This window comes from Caretta caretta, chromosome 27 (genome assembly GCF_965140235.1).
Source record: "Caretta caretta isolate rCarCar2 chromosome 27, rCarCar1.hap1, whole genome shotgun sequence".
In the NCBI taxonomy this organism is placed as follows: Eukaryota; Metazoa; Chordata; order Testudines; family Cheloniidae; genus Caretta; species Caretta caretta.
The window spans coordinates 775,402-792,342 of NC_134232.1; the positions used below are offsets into that span (position 1 = coordinate 775,402).

Below are 16,941 nucleotides of genomic sequence, written 5' to 3' on the forward strand. Positions count from 1 at the left end.
GTGCAGACGTGGTTGTCTGGCTCACTGCCCCCCAAAATGGACCCAGCTGAGGGGTCCCGTTCTCTGCACCTGCAAGCTCTGTTTTAGACCATGTTCCTGTCGTCTAATAAACCTTCTGTTTTACTGGCTGGCTGAGAGTCACGTCTGACTGCGAAGTTGGGGTGCAGGACCCTCTGGATTCCCCAGGAGCCCCGCCTGAGCGGACTCGCTGTGGGAAGCGCACGGAGGGGCAGAGGATGCTGAATGCTCCGAGGTCAGACCCAGGAAGGTGGAAGCTGTGTGAGCTGTGTGTCCTGAAGACAGGCTGCTCCCAGAAAGGCGACTGCCCCAGAGTCCTGACTGGCTTCATGGGGAGCAGTTCCAGAGCATCGCCCAGGGACTCCGTGACAATAGCCATGAATGGACTTAACCTCCATGAATTTATCCAGTTCTCTTTTAAACCCTGTTATAGTCGTAGCCTTCACAACCTCCTCAGGCAAGGAGTTCCACAGGTTGACTGTGCACTGAGTGAAGAAGAACTTCCTTTTGTTTGTTTTAAACCTGCTGCCCATTAATTTCATTTGGTGGCCCCTAGTTCTTATATTATGGGAACAAGTAAATAACTTTTCCTTATTCACTTTCTCCACACCACTCATAAGTTTATATACCTCTATCATATCCTCCCTTAGCCTCCTCTTTTCCAAGCTGAAAAGTCCGAGACTCTTTAATCTCTCCTCAATGGGACCTGTTCCAAACCCCTAATCATTTTAGTTGCCCTTTTCTGAACCTTTTCCAATGCCAGGCTATCTGTTTTGAGATGAGGGGACCACATCTGTATGCAGTATTCAAGATGTGGGTGTACCATGGATTTATACAAGGGCAATAAGATATTCTCCGTCTTATTCTCTATCCCTTTTGTAATGATTCCTAACATCCTGTTTGCTTTTTTGCCTGCCGCTGCACACTGCGTGGACGTCTTCAGAGAACTATCCACGATGACTCCAAGATCTTTCTCCTGATTAGTTGTAGCTAAATTAGCCCCCATCATATTGTATGCATAGTTGGGGTTCCCCTCCAGCTCTACCATGCCCCTCACTCCCAACCCGCAGCCCACTGCTTTGGGAGCCCAAGAGTTTGGGGAGCCCAGGGAGAGACTGGGAGTGGGGCCTTTCGAGGCTGGGGTGGGGTGGGGCGGGGCAGGGGGAGGTGAAGGAGGGGAGGGGTGATGGGGGCAGTGGGGGGTTGGGCAAAGGGAAGGGGGTAGATGTGGGGGCAGGGGGTAGGGGAGGGGGGCAGGTACCTGCTCACTCTGGATGCTCTGTACTAGCGCCAGAGACTTCCTGCTCCGGAAGATCTCGACCTGCCGCAGGGAGAAACAAATCAGTCAGGAGGGAGATGGGGGCTGCTCCCCCCACCCGGGTGCTGGGAAGATGGGGGCTGCTTCCTTCCCCCCTGGGTACTGGGGAGATGGGAGCTGCTCCCCCACCCTGGGCGCTGAGGAGATGGGGGTTGTTCCCTCCCGCCCCGGGCACCGTGGAGATGGGGCTGCACCCTCCCCCCCCAGGCACCGGGGAGATGGGGGCTGCTCTCTCCCCCCCAACCCAGGCACGGAAGCAGCTCTTCCCAATGGTGCCCCCCCCGATACTCACCACCCCCCAGGTCGTTCTCTTGTTGGGGACGCCCACAACGTACTCTGTGAGGGAAACACAAGAGTCCCCGCGACCCCCGGGGACAGAGCGTGCTGAGCCGCTGGCACAGAGTGCCCCGTCCCAAAGCCAGGGCAAAGCCCCAGCGCCCCCCCAGCCCAATGGGGGGCCGGAAGGGGGCAGGCGGGCGGGGGGGGTGGAGGGCACAGGAACAGGGGCTGCCCCTCTCCGCGAAGGGCTGGCGCTGGCTGCCTATGCAGCGACCAGGGCAGCGGGAAGCCAGGTACGTGGGGTGCCCTGGGCAAGACTGGGGAGCCCCCACCCTCGGGGAGGGGGGTAGAATCGGATACAGCTCCTCGACTGGAGGACTCTGCCCAGCTGGCAGGGACAATGAGCAAGCAGGGGGGCAGGTCTGGCGGGCAGGGACTCCGGGGCAGGGGAGCCCAGTGGGTGGGGGACTCGGGGAGGGGCGGCCGGGAAGAGGACTTGGGAGTGGGGCGGGGGGCCTGGTGGCATGGACTCCCAGGCTCCAAGCCATTGCTGGGGGCAGAGGCCCCATTTGCCTGGGGGTGGCAGGTGGCAAGAGCCCCTCACCCTCCCTGCTCCCAGCCCTGTGCCCTGGGGGCAGGCAGGGGTGGGGGTGGGGTCACCAGGGGTGCGGCTGGGGTGGGTGAGCCAAGTCTGCTCCATACTGTTGCCCATGGAGCCCGGTTGGCAGCCCCAGAGCCCTGTGCAGCTTCAGGGGTTGGGGGGGCATCACACAAGCCAAGGGCAAATCCCCTACCTGGCGTGGTGGGGTCCCCGTCAAACTCCCCCACGGCCACTGAGTACCCTGCAGAGAGAGGGAGCAGGGTTAACCCTTCGAACGCCCCTGCCTGACGCACACGCCCAGAGCAGAACGACTGGCACCCAGGGCAAGGAGGTGGCAGTGGTTAGAGCAGGAGGTGGGTTTAAGGCAGGGAGCCCGGACTCCTGGGTTCTCGCCCTGGCTCAGGGGGCCTGGGAGCCGGGACTCCTGGGTTCTCGCCCTGCTCTGGAGGGGAGTGGGGTCTAGTGGGGTAGAGCAGGGGTGGGGGCTGGGAGCCAGGACTCCTGAGTTCTCTCCCTGGCTCAAGGGGGCTGGGGCCTGGGAGCCAGGACTCCTGGGTTCTCTCCCCAGCTCTGGAGGGAAGTGGGGTCTGGTGGTTAGACTGAGGGCAATGTGGATGGTGCCAGGGCCCTGCTGGCACCAGGGAGAGTCAATCTCTCCCGTGCCCAGCCACGAGGCGGGCAGGTTGCTTTGGGAGGCCGCGCTCACCTCTGTAGGCGTCGTCATAATCATAGTTAATGTCCTCCGTGACCTGCTCGGGGGCCACGGACCAGAGCAGGGTGCTGCCAGGGAAGTGGGACACGATTGTCGACAGATTGACGGAGTAGATCAGCCCTGGGGGAACATCCAGGCCCCCCGTGAGCCAGCACCAGGGGCCCTGCATGGAGTAGGCAGGGGCTAGGGATGGTAAGAGAGGGAGGATGCCCAAGCCCAACATGGTCATCCTGCACCCCCACCCCACAGCACCCCCTTCGCCAGCCCCACGTGCCAGCTCCTGGGGCTGGGGGTCCCCATGGGGGGCGGGGGCTGCTTGGCATTTCCTATGTGCCGTGGGCAGCTCGTTGCCCGAGAGGGATGCTCCAAGCTCGGGGGGTTCTAGCTACAGACCCAGGGGGGGGCAGCCTCTTCCGGCCACAGTGGGACACCACGGACAGGTTGGGCCTGGGGCTGTGGATCAGGTGGGTCCGTTCCAGCCCCCTGGGCACAGGCAGGGCGATGCCCGCAGCCCAGCTGAGGGGGAGCCCTGGGGCGGGCGCTGTCAGCGTTGCCATGGCTCCAATGGAAGCGTCGGAGGTGATGGCAGCCATGCCAACGGGCAACGGGCTCCCCCTCCCCCCACAGCCCCCAGAGCCCCCCAGGAACCAGAGCCCTTACCCACAAAGTAGTATCCTCCCGGGGCACCCAGCACCAGCCTGCCAGCCTGCAAGGGGACAGGACAGGCCTGAGTGAGCACCCCACCCGGAGACACCCCCACAGGCACGCCCCCCCCAGGCATGCACGCCCCCCCAGGCATGCATGCCCCCCATGGGCACACATGGGCACACACCCCCCGCGAGCATGCACAGCCCCCAATGGGCACGCACATACACACCCCACTGGGCACACCCCCCACGGGCACGCACAGCCCCCCCACTGGGCACACCCCCCACGGGCACGCACAGCCCCCCCCACTGGGCACACCCCCCTCACGGGCACGCACAGCCCCCCCAATGGGCACAGGCATGCACACCCCCCATGGGCACACCCCCCCCGTGGGCATGCACCCCCCCAGGGGCACCCGCGCACACACCTCCAGGGGCACTCCCGCCGGACCCCCACCCCCAGGGGCCTCTGCTGGCCGGGGCGCCCCGGGCCGTACTCACGTGGGTGATGGCGGTGCTGAAGCCCACCTGGCAGTACCGATTGTCGTAGGCTGTGGAGAGGGGCACGAGGCGTGTGAGTGCCACGCTCCTGGGGCAGGGGGGCTGAGGGACGTCGGGGGTCGCCCCTGCAGAGTTTGGCTGTGATCTCTGCTGGGCAGAGCCCGGCCTCCAGACCGGGCCGGCAACCCACTCATCTGCCCCCGAGCAGCGGGATGCCAGCTGCTCTGGTGTCCGTCCATGGGTCAGCGCCCCACGGCCAGCCTGCTCTGCAGGGAGCGAGCTTCTGGGCCCACGGGGCGGCCGGACGCCTGGGTTTGGCCTTCCCGGGGTGCATCTGGGGCCCAAAGGCCTTGGCAGAAATCTCCCTGCGCGGGACCCCGGGGGGCCCATGGGCTGAGCCCGCCGCAGGCGCGGGGGCCTGGGAGTGAGGGGCCCCCCAGATGCCACCAGTGCCCCCCTGCCTCCGGATCCAGCCACCGCCCCTCATGGGGTCTCCGGGAGCTCCCTGGCCTGGGTACCACAAGGGGAGCCGTGCCCAGTGGGTGCTGAGAGTGACAGGCTGGCCCTGGACTCTGTGCCTCAGTTTCCTCATCTGTATACGGGAGCGTGGCTACTTCACTGCAAAGGGGCTGAGGGCTCGGCTGGAAGGCTGGGCGGGAGAGAACAGCACCCAAGCCACGCCATGGGGGAAGCCGGGGGGGCCCTGGGGGGCGAGGGATCGGGGGGCGTGTCGCACCCCAGCTCCCCACAGCGGGGGCTCTGAGAGTCGGCACAAGAGGAGCAGCAGCATCGGCCTTGGGCACCGCCCCCCCCACGGGCTGAGCGGGGGGGGGACTGGCGGGGGGGTGTCGAGGCGCATGGCTGTCGCGAGATGGGGGGGCACAGGCGCACGCAGGGGGCAGTTGGGAGAACAGCCTCCGAGGCAGGTGCCCCCCCAGCTCCACGTGCTCAGCCTGCTCTGTGGGGGGGGGGTCCCGTTACCCAATTTCCACCGGGAGGGGGGGTCTGAGCTGCTGGGGGCTGAACAACCCTAGTCCAGGCTCCTGCCCCTGAGAGCTTAAAGAGACAGAGCACCCCCCCCCACATCCCCCCACACCCCCCCACACCCCCCCACACACCTCCCCCACACCCACCCACACTCCCCTCAACACACCCCCACACACCCATACACACCCCACCCCCCCACCACCCCACACACCTACACTCCCCTCAACACCCCCCCTCAAACCCCCCATACACACCCACACCCATATCCCCCAAACACCCACACCCACACACACCTACACTCCCCTCAACACACCCCCAACCACACACACCCCCATATCCCCCAAACATCCACACCCACACTCCCCTCAACACACCCCCACACACCTATACACACCCCACCCCACCCCCACCCCACACACCTACACTCCCCTCAACACACACCCTCCACACCCCCGCATACACACCCACAACCACACACACCCCCATATCCCCCAAACACCCCCACCCATAGACACCCACACTCCCCTCAACACACCCCCACACACCCCCAAACACCCCCACTCCCACACACAGACACACACACAACCACCCACACCCACCAACAGTCCCGTCAACACACACTCACGCACCCCCCATACACACTCACACCCCCATCCCCCCCACACTCCCCTCAACACACACACCGGGGCTCCCTGCATCCAGGCCCCTGCCTCCCTCCCCCGACCCAGCCCGCAGGCTCGCTCCCCCCTGCCAGCCCCCAGGACTGCGCGGGCCAAGGGGCAGCAGTCGGGGGGGGGGCAATCCAGGTCAGGTTCCCCCCACTTGGGTGCAGGAGCGGGATGCAAGGGTGAGGGGCAAAGGGGGCACAGTGCAGGGGGCAGGGGGCAGGGGCTGGGGTGAGGGGCAAAGGGGGCACAGTGCAGGGGGCAGGGACTGGGGTGAGGGGCAAAGGGGGCCCAGGGCAGGGGCCCAGGGCAGGGGGCAGGGGCTGGGGTGAGGGGCAAAGGGGGCACAGTGCAGGGGGCAGGGACTGGGGTGAGGGGCAAAGGGGGCACAGTGCAGGGGGCAGGGACTGGGATGAGGGGCAAAGGGGGCCCAGGGCAGGGGCTGGGGTGGGGGCAAAGGGGGCCCAGGGCAGGGGGCAGGGGCTGGGGTGAGGGGCAAAGGGGGCCCAGGGCAGGGGCTGGGGTGAGGGGCAAAGGGGGCACAGTGCTGGGGGAAGGGGCACAAGAGGGGGCAGGAGTCAAGGGATTGGGGCGCAGGAGGGGGCAGGGATTGGGAGGGAAGGGGGTGTAGGGATTGGGGTGCCGGAGCAGAAGCAGGCAGGGGCGAAGGGGGCACAATGCAGGGGTTGGGAGGGAAGGGAGGGTGGGGAGCCCGGGGAGCTCATGGGGGCCAGGGGCAATGGAGGGATGCCATGGCCACGGGGGCCAGGGACACCAAAAGGCAAGTTCTCCCAGAGTGCCATTTTACCTGAGGCCGGGGGAGCCTGGAGCTGGTGTGACTGTGTGGGGAGGGGGTGTCGGAGGCAGGGAACCGGCGGTTGTGGAGGAGGGAGGCATTGGGGGCAAGGAACAGACGTGGCTGCGGTGGGGGTGCAGGGAGCTGGCGTGGCTGTGGGGGATGGGGGCATTGGGGGCAGGGGGCTGGCGTGGCTGCGGGGGGGTGCAGGGAGCTGGCGTGGCTGTGGGGGATGGGGGCATTGGGGGCAGGGGGCTGGCGTGGCTGCGGGGGGGTGCAGGGAGCTGGCGTGGCTGTGGGGGATGGGGGCATTGGGGGCAGGGGGCTGGCGTGGCTGCGGGGGGGTGCAGGGAGCTGGCGTGGCTGTGGGGGAGGGAGGCATTGGGGGCAAGGAACAGACGTGGTTGCAGGGGGGTGGTGCAGGGAGCTGGCGTGGCTGTGGGGGATGGGAGCATTGGGGGCAGGAAGCTGGCGTGGCTATGGGGGGGTGCAGGGAGTCCGTGTGGCTGTGGGGGATGGGGGCATTGGGGGCAGGGAGCTGGTGTGGCTGCGGGGGGGGTGCAGGGAGCTGGCGTGGCTGCGGGGGGGTGCAGGGAGTCCGCGTGGCTGTGGGGGATGGGGGCATTGGGGGCAGGGAACAGTTGTGGCTGGGGGGGCGGGTGCAGGGAGCCGGCGTGGCTGCCGGGGGGGGTGCAGAGAGCCGGGGGGGTCTGTGGGGGAGGTGGGTGTTGGGGCAGGGAAAAGACAGTACCTTTTCCATAAGTGGTGTTCTTCGGGATGTGTTGCTCACGTCTATTCCACACCAGGTGTGTGTGCTCGCCACGGGAACCAGTGCCGGAAGTTTTTCCCCTCGCCGTACCCGTAGGGGGGAGCGCCCCCCGCGACCCCTGGAGTGGCGCCTCCGTGGGGCGGTATCCGGGGAGCTAAGCGCTCCCCCACACCCTCAGTTCCTTCTTGCCGGACAACTCCGACAGGGGAAGGAGGGCGGGGTGCGGAATAGACGTGAGCAACACATCGCGAAGAACACCACTTACGGAAAAGGTAACTGGCGTTTCTTCTTCGAGTGACTGCTCACGTCTAGTCCTCAGTAGGTGATTCCAAGCTATACTGTGGGAGCGGGAGGAGTTCACAAGTTCCCGGGACGGAGCACAGCCCTGCCGGACCCGGCATCATCCCTGGCCTGGGAGACGATCGCATAGTGCGAGGTGAACGTGTGAACCAAAGACCATGTGACGGCCCTACAGATGTCCTGGATGGGGACGTGGGCCATGAAGGCAGCCAACGAGGCCTGTGCCCGAGTTGAATGAGCCCTCACAATCAGTGGCGGGGGGACACCTGCCAGCTCATAACAGGAGCGGGTGCACGAAGTGATCCGATGGGAAAGCAGCTGAGTGGAAATCGGCTGGCCCCTCGCGCGCTCGGCCGAGGCGACAAACGGCTGCGAGGACTTTCTGAACGGCTTGGTCCGCTCGAGGTAGAAAGCTAGAGCCCGCCACACATCGAGCATGTGGAGACAGTGCTCCTCACTGGACGCGTGGGGCTTGGGGCAGAGGACCGGCAGAAAAATGTCCTGACCCATGTGGTAGGCGGAGACCGCTTCAGGGAGGAACGCGGGGTGTGGGTGGAGCTGGACCCTGTCTTTATGAAAGACCATGTACGGCGGCTTGGAGGTCAGGGCCCTGAGCTCCTAGACTCGCCTGGCTGACGTGATTGCAACCAGGAAGGCCACCTTCCTCAAGAGGTGGGACGAGGAGCACATGGCCAGTGGTTCAAATGGGGGCCTCGTGAGACGAGCCAGCACCAGGTTTAGGTCCCAGTGCAGGACCGGGGGTCTAGAATACAGGAAAAAAAGGTCCAAACCCTTAAGGAACCAGCCAGTCATAGCATGGGAAAATACCGCGTGCCCTTGCACCGGGGGATGGAAGGACGATATGCCTGCCAAATGTACCCTGACTGACGAGGGTGCCAGGCCCTGGGCCCTCAGGTGGAGGAGGTAATCAAGGATAAGCTGGATCAGGACACCCACCGGGAAGACACCCTGGTCCACCTCCCACCTAGAAAACCGGGACCACTTCGCCAAATAAGCGCGGCGAGTGGCGGGCCGACTACTTTCGAGGAGGACACACTGAACTTGCTCTGAGCACGAACTTTCTGCTCCACCTAACCACTGAGGAGCCACGCCGCGAGGCGAAGAGTCGCCAGGTTGGGGTGCAGGAGGCGGCCCTGGTCCTGAGAGAGCAGGTCCAGGCGGAGTGGCAAGGACGGAGCTACTGCCAGGCCCGTGTGGGTCCCGAACCAATTCTGCCTGGGCCACGCCAGGGCAATCAGGACGACCCGGGCCTTGTCCGTCTTTATCTTCTCCAGGACCCTGCTGATTAGAGGGAGCGGGGGAAAGGTGTAGAGAAACTGGCCTGACCAGGACAGGGTAAAGGTATCGGAGATAGCGCCCCACCCCAGGCCCCCTCGGAGCAGAACCGGGGGCATCGCCGGTTCTGCCGAGTCGCAAATCGGTCCACCTGGGGAGTTCCCCACCTTCGGAAGAGCTGGTGAGCCACTTCTGGGTGGAGGGACCTCTCGTGTTGCGAGAAAAGGTCCCTGCTCAAGCGATCTGCCTTCTCATTCCGGACACCCCATAGGTGGAAGGCCTTCAGGTGGGTGTCGTGGGCTGTACAGAAATCCCACAGCCTGAGGGCTTCGCGGCAGAGGGCAGAGGATCGGGCCCCGCCTTGCCTGTTGATACAGAACATCGAGGCCGTGTTGTCTGTGAGGACCCTGACCACCCTGCCCTCCAGGTGCAAGCGGAAGGCCACAAACGCCAGCTGCACCACCCTGAGCTCCTTGACGTTTATATGTAGGGTCAGGTCTTGAGCCGACCACAGGCCTTGGGTCTGAAAGTTCCCCACATGGGACCCTCAACCCAGGTCCGACGCATCGGCCACCAGCTCCAACGATAGGGCCCTGTCCCTGAACGGGACCTCTTGGAGCATGTTGTTTGGGGCGGACAACCACCGTAAGGAGGTGATCACAGAGTCTGGCACAGTGAGGACCTTGTCCATCCTGTCCATGGCCTGGGAGAACTTCGAGGCCAACCAGAGCTGGAGGGGCCTCATCCTGAGTCTGGCGTAACGGACCACGTACGTGCACGCCAACATGTGAGCCAAGAGTTGTAGGCAAACCCTGGCTGTTGTCACCGGGAACCTTGTGACCGAGTCAATGAGAGTTTTCAGGGTCTCAAATCTGGCGGGAGAGAGGCCCTGGCCAACGCTGCGTCCAGAAGCACCCCCATAAACCCTATGTGTTGGACCGGGACTAATGTGGACTTGGTGTTGTTACCAACAGGTCCAAGGTGGTGCATGTGGACAGGAGGGGTGCCACGTGATCCCTCACCTGACAAGCCAGCTGTCCAGATAGGGAAATATCTGGACCCCCCCGCCATCTGAGGTAGGCTGCTAGCACCGACATGCATTTTGTAAAGACCCTGGGGGCAGTGGACAGACCAAACGGTAGGACCACGAATTGGTAGTGATTCTGCCCCACCACGAAATGGAGAAAGCACCTGTGCCCCTCGAATATGTGGATGCGTAAGTACGCGTCCTGCAGATCGAGGGCAGCGTACCAGTCCCCGGGATCCAGGGAGGGGATGATGGAGGCCAGGGAGACCATGCGGAACATGAGCTTCACCATGTACTGGTTCAGACTTCAGAGGTTCATGATGGGCCTGAGGCCCCCTTTGACCTTCGGGATAAGGAAATACCGGGAGTAGAACCCCTTGCCCATGAACTCCTCGGGCTCCGCCTCTATCGCTCCTAGACCTAGGAGCCGCCCCACCTCCTGCTAGAGCAGAGCTTCATGCGAGGGATCCCACAAAGGGGACGGGGGCAGGGGGTGGTTGGGCGGGGAGGAAGTAAACTGGAGGGCGTAACCCCGGGAGATGGTGTTGAGGACCCATCGGTCCGAGGTCAGCCGCGACCACTCCAGGAGGAAAGCACACAACCGGTTGGAGAAGGGTAGCTTTATTGGGGGTGGATCCCTGATGAGGACTGGCGGGGTGCCCCAGACTGTCCTGTCAAAAATGCCTTTTCCCCGCCTGCTTGCCCTTGGAGGACCCAGGCTGGAGGGCAGGCCGAGACTGCCTCTGAGGGCGTCTCCCGCTGCTTCTTATGGGAGGCCTTGTACTTCGGGAGGGCGGCCTGGGTGGGAGTCTGCTGCGGCTTGAACTTAGGTTTTGCTGGAGCCAGGACATAGAGGCCCCGAGTCTGGAGGGTCGTGCGGGAGTCTTTCATGCCATGCAGCCTTGTATCTGTTTCCTCCGCAAACAGAGCTTTCCCATCAAACAGGGGATCCTGCATGGCAATCTGCGCCTCGCTGGACAGCCCAGAGAGCAGGAGCCACGACGCCCGTCTCATGCGCACCACGGAGGCCACTGATCGTGCGGCCGTGTCCTCAGCATCCGAGGCTGCCTGCAGGGCGCCCTAGGGGCCGCTGCCCCTTCCTCCACTAGCACCTTGAATTCCTTCCTATCGCGCCTCTGAAGGGAGTCCTCAAACTTGGGCAGGGAGCCCCACAGATTGAATTCGTACAGCCCCAGGAGAGCCTGATGGTTTGCCACTTGTAACTGGAAGCTCGAAATGAATAAACTTTCCCTCCCAAAGAGTCCAGTCATAGAATCATAGAATATCAGGGTTGGAAGAGACCTCAGGAGTCATCTAGTCCAACCCCCTGCTCAAAGCAGGACCAAGCCACAATTTTTGCCCCAATCCCTAAATGGCCCTCTCAAGGATTGAACTCACAACCTTGGGTTTAGCAGGCCAATGCTCAAACCACTGAGCTATCCCTCCCCCCCTCCAAGAGTCTTTGTCCTTTGGGGTCGGGGCTGACTGACCCAGACGTTCCCCATGGTTGGCCGACTTGACCACCAGGGAGTTGGGCCCTGGGTGGGTATACGAATACTCATGCCCTTTAGCGGGTACAGAGTACTTGCGTTCCGCCTTTTTAGAGATGGGGGCCAACGAGGCTGGTGTTTGCCACAGGGCATTTGAAATCTTAGCCACCCCTTCATGGAGAGGCGAGGCCACCCTGCCTGGTGCCGAAGGGGACAGCAGGGAGTCTGAGGGCTCCTCCATCTCCTCTGCCTGGAGGTGGAGGCTTGCTGCCACCCGCTTTAAGAGTTCTTGGTGGGCCCTGAAGTCCTCCTGCGGGACGTAGGGAGGCGGGCAGCAATCGCCTCCTCCGGGCAGGGCGAGGAGGCCGGTGCAGAGCTCTGAGTGTCGGCCGGCACCGGAGGGTCCACCACCTGGTTGGACTCCGGGGACGCACGTCCTACCAACTCCTTTCTCGGGGGTCTGGAGAGGGAGGCCGACGGTGCCTCTGAAGTTCCAGCCACTGAGTGAGCTCCCACCGGGGCTGCGCCGGAGGCCACGGTGCCCACTGGTACCATTGGGCCGGCCACGACGCTCGGTGCCCCTGCAAACCTGTTCAGGTTGCCTGGCCTGGCCCATCGAAGGATGGCTACAAATGGAGACCGGGCTGGTGTAAGATCTGCTGCTGTCCCTGGACCAGGAGGAGCTACGATGGCCACGGGACCGTGATCTCGACACGGAGGACCGGTACCGGCGGTAACAGCTGCTCTGAGAACGGCCTCGACCAGCAGACCCGCGATGGCAAAATACTGGCGATCGACACCGGGGCTGCGATGTCTTGGCAGAGATTTGGAGCGGGAGTCCGAGCTGGAATGGGGTCGATGACTGTGCCGTGTTTGACTGCGGTACCCTCTCCGAGATGAGGACCGACGGCGAAGCCCGCTGCGGTCCCGCAGATATTCACTCCTTGAGGACAAGCGGTGCCGCGAGTCCCGGCCCGACGGAACCCAGCCAGACAGTCTGGTCGGCGTTGAGGGCGATCCACCTGGACTCTGCCCCAAGCGATTGCTGGGCCGTGATCAGCGTCGGGAACGTTCCCTCGACCGAGACCGGTACCAGGCTGGAGGCGACTGCAGAGATCCCAGCGGCGGCGCTCCGAGTACCGGCATGGACATAATGTCCCGGGCCAGCCGGAGGGCTTCAGGCGTGGCCGGCATCCGGACATCCGGAGAGGCCTGTTCCAAAGGGGCTGGGCTACTCCGCTCAACGTGAGACGGAGGCCTGGGGCCCGGTGGGGATCGGGGACTGCCCGACATGGGCCTAGCCTCTCTCCCTGACTTCCCTCGGTGCCGCTGCAAAGAGGGAGTCTTCCTGGCCCTCTCGGTGTGCCCTGTGGGTGGGGTGCGGTGCCGACCAGGCCTGGCCCCGGAGGGTCGCCGCGTGCCGATGCCGCGGTGCCAGGTACCGGTTCGGAGCGGCACGCCGGAGTCGGGGTCAGCGCCGACTCCATCAGGATGGCCCGGAGCCTAACGTCCCTTTCTCTTTTGGTCCGAGGCTTAAACGACTTGCAAATCTTGCACCTTTTGCTGATATGGGCTTCTCCCAAGCAGTGCAGACAGTCTTTGGCATAGAACGCCTGCGAGAGCCGCACGACGTAAACCCCGGGGCGCGGGGCATGCCCCGGCCCGGGCTCACTGACTGACTAAACTGAACAGCTAACGAACTACAGTTCGTACTAACCTGAACCAACGGCTCTGGGGACGAGCTTCACCCCCCGGAGCAGAGCAGTTCCGACGCCCTTTGCTGGCGGCAGGGAGGAACTGAGGGTGGGGGGAGCGCGCAGCCCCCCTTATACCGCGCCCGGCAGGCGCCGCTCCAGGGGTCACGGGGGGCCCCCCCCACGGGTGCGGCTAGGGGAAAACCTTCCGGCACCGGCGCCCGCGGTGAGCACGCCCACCTGGTGTGGACAGACACGAGCAACCACTCGAAAACGAAGCGCCGTGGCTGCGGTGGGGTGCGGAGAGCTGGCCTGGCCGTGGAGGAGGGGGGCATCGGGGGCAGGGAACCGGCGTGGCCGCGGGGGGGGGTGTCACTTACTGTAGCGCCTATGAAGGTACGTGGCCTCCATGTGGTGGCAGCGGCAGGGCGCGTATTCGGTGAAGCGGCTCAGGCCCTCGGTGGCCACGAAGCAGGTGCCCACGGGCGTCTGGGTGGCCTGGGCCGTGCCCTCGAAGACATTCCAGTGCTGCAGGGGGGCGCAGGCCTGGCAGGACGACCGGACACTCAGCGCCATCCGCTGCAGGTGGAATCCCAGCTCACCTGCCCCTCGCCTGGCCAGGCCCAGCGCCCCCCAGCACGGCCTGGAACCTCCCGCCCCTGGGCTGGGCTCCCCCTGCTGCCCTGTCCCCCCACCCCCAGCGTCCGTCCAACCCACAACAAACCACCAGCGCCCACATCTCCACCTCGTCTCCCCGGGGCGGGACAGACCCAGCACTGAAATGCAGCTGCCTCTGGGGCAGAGCACGGCAGCAGGTTACCAGGACACAGCGGCTGAGAGCATCGGGAGAAGAACCAGACCCCTCTGCTCTGGGGAGCCAGGGGCAGCCAGGGCCCCAGCTGAGCCCCTCATCTCAGCACATCCCCTCCTGGCCAGTGCGGGACGGGGTCACTCCCTGCCCTCTGAGACGCCCCCAGCCAGGGGTCTCCCACCCAGCCCGACCCAGCGCAGCTCCCCAAGGCGGCCGATCGCCAGGCGGTTGCCAGGCTGTGTGGGCACGGGCAGGGGCAGGGGCTGCGCCCGGGGCACCCACCACAACGTTGCCGTCCCAGCTGTTCACAGACGCCCCGAACCACTGGTGAGACTTGTAGGTCTTCAGCTGGAGCAATCCCTTGCTCTCGGCCTGGTCCCCTGGGGGGACGGGCAGGTCAGCACAGACTGCGGTGCAACTGTGGGAAAAACACCCGGGAACGCCCCCCCCCCGGATCCCCAACACACCCCACCTGCCCCCACCTCACCCCGGGGTCCCTATCCCGCCCCGATCCACAACTGACCCCCCCCACCCGACCCCGGGGTCCCTACCCCCCAGATCCAAAACCCCCCGAACCCTCCCTAACCCCCACCTCACCCCGGGGTCCCTATCCCGCCCCGATCCACAACCCACCCCCCCACCCTCCCCACCTCACCCCGGGGTCCCTATCCCGCCCCGATCCACAACTGACCCCCCCCACCCGACCCCAGGGTCCCTACCCCCCAGATCCAACCCCCCCCGAACCCTACCTAACCCCCACCTCACCCCGGGGTCCCTATCCCGCCCCGATCCACAACCCACCCCCCCACCCTCCCCACCTCACCCCGGGGTCCCTACCGCGCCCCGATCCACCACTGACCCCCCCCACCCGACCCCAGGGTCCCTACCCCCCAGATCCAAAACCCCCCGAACCCTCCCTAACCCCCACCTCACCCCGGGGTCCCTATCCCGCCCCGATCCACAACTGACCCCCCCCACCCGACCCCGGGGTCCCTACCCCCCAGATCCAAAACCCCCCGAACCCTCCCTAACCCCCACCTCACCCCGGGGTCCCTACCGCGCCCCGATCCACAACTGACCCCCCCCACCCGACCCCGGGGTCCCTACCCCCCAGATCCAAAACCCCCCGAACCCTCCCTAACCCCCACCTCACCCCGGGGTCCCTATCCCGCCCCGATCCACAACCCACCCCCCCACCCTCCCCACCTCACCCCGGGGTCCCTACCGTGCCCCGATCCACCACTGACCCCCCCCACCCGACCCCAGGGTCCCTACCCCCCAGATCCAACCCCCCCCGAACCCTCCCTAACCCCCACCTCACCCCGGGGTCCCTATCCCGCCCCGATCCACAACCCACCCCCCCACCCTCCCCACCTCACCCCGGGGTCCCTACCCCTCCCCAATCTACAACCTGCCTCTCTATCCCCACCCAGGAGTCCCTGCCTCCCTGCCCCACAACCTGCCCCACCCACCACGGGCTCCCTACCCCCCAATCCACAACCTGTTCCACCCGTCCCCACCTCACCCCGGGGTCGCTGCCCCCCAGAACCCTCCCTAACCCCCACCTCACCCCAGGGTCCCTACCCCTCCCTGATCCACAAGCCGCCTCCCCCACCTCAGGGTCCCTACCCCTCCCCGATGTACAACCAGCCCCCCCACCCAGGAGTCCCTACCCCCCTGACCCACAACCTGCCCCACCTCACCCCGGGGTCCCTAACCCCCCAATCCACAACCTGTCCCACCATCCCCACCTCACCCCGGGGTCCCTACCTTGCCCCGAACCACAACCCCCCCCCACCTCACCCTTGGGTCCCTACCCCCCCAATCCAAAACCCACCCCACCCACTGCCACCCTAGAGTCCCTACACCCCTGATCCACAACCTGCCCCACCCACCCCGGGATCCCTAACCCCCAAACCAAAACCCATCCCACCATCCCCACCTCAGCCCGGGGTCCCTACCTCGCCCCGAACCACAACCCACCCCCCCACCTCACCCCGGGGTCCCTACCCCCCCAATCCAAAACCCGCCCCACCCACCCTGCACCCATGTTATCCTGGGGTCCCTACCTCCCCCCGAGACCCACCTTCCCCCCAGCCCCCCTCTGGCCCACAGTAACTAACACCCCCTGTTTACCCCAAGCTGCCCTCTCGGCCGGCTCTGGCTCACTCACCTTTCGGATCAAACTCTATGATGCTGCATTGGGTCCCGCCGGGCGCCCAGGGGCACAAGTACACAGCTCCAGCCTCCACCACGCCGGGCTGCGAGGTGTTGGCCCGGGGCGCGCCCACCACCACACTCATGCTATGGGCACAGGGGGAGGCTGTCAGGGCAGGACCCCTGGTGCGGGCGGGAGCAGACTGGGCTCCGGGGGCCTGCATGGAGGGTGGCTTTGGGATGTGAGCTGGCCCGGCTCCTCATCCTGCAGCCCTCCCCCCCCAGATCCCGGTGCCTTCGGTCTCAGAGCCCCGCAGAGTCCTGTCACCCCCCACCCCCACTGCAATGCAGCCCCCTCTGGGGTGGGACTTGGCTGCTGTTTGACAGAGCAATGCAGCGCCACCTGGTGGAGGGGACAGGAAGGGGGGCAGCCTCAGACAATCGGGGGATGAAGGACATTGGCAGCGGGGTCCAGGCTCAGCTCCTCAGACGGACTGAGCCAGCCAGGAGTCAGGGGCCTAATCCACTGGGTCTGCGTCTGCAGCAGCGTCTGGGCAATGCCCACAGGTGCCTGGCATAGACGCTGGGGGGGCCCTGCCAGTCTCACCCCCTGGCCCAGCCCAGCCCTGGGGCCAGAGCGACATGGCACGGGAGGGGGAGCACCGCAGCCCGCCCGCTCAGAGCCTGGCACCCTCCCAGGGGACAGCCGTTCCTGTGGACCCCCTGGGCAGAGGGTCAGCCCAACACCTCACCCCACTGCAGCCCCAGTGCCGTCCTCGCCTGCCCTCCCCCACTGGGGGCACTAGCTGGGCCATTCCCTCCCCCACTGGTGGATGGAGCCAGGCGACCTGGCTTTGCCCCGAGCCCCAGAGA

The 16,941-nt window shown here is 65.3% G+C and overlaps 1 protein-coding gene across 2 annotated transcripts in view; it reads right to left on the reverse strand.

Moving 5' to 3' along the window:
• ITGA2B (integrin subunit alpha 2b) overlaps window positions 1-16,941 on the reverse strand; it is a 63,435-nt gene that overhangs the window by 43,496 nt on the left and 2,998 nt on the right. For both annotated transcript variants that reach the window (XM_048829684.2, XM_075123551.1), the window contains exons 2-10: window positions 16,085-16,215; window positions 14,194-14,291; window positions 13,481-13,646; window positions 4,077-4,126; window positions 3,589-3,634; window positions 2,923-3,048; window positions 2,410-2,457; window positions 1,629-1,672; window positions 1,280-1,339 (exon numbers count right to left, since the gene is read on the reverse strand). In XM_048829684.2, coding sequence (XP_048685641.2) covers window positions 1,280-1,339; window positions 1,629-1,672; window positions 2,410-2,457; window positions 2,923-3,048; window positions 3,589-3,634; window positions 4,077-4,126; window positions 13,481-13,646; window positions 14,194-14,291; window positions 16,085-16,215 — 769 coding nt within the window. The remainder of the gene's footprint in view (window positions 1-1,279; window positions 1,340-1,628; window positions 1,673-2,409; window positions 2,458-2,922; window positions 3,049-3,588; window positions 3,635-4,076; window positions 4,127-13,480; window positions 13,647-14,193; window positions 14,292-16,084; window positions 16,216-16,941) is intronic.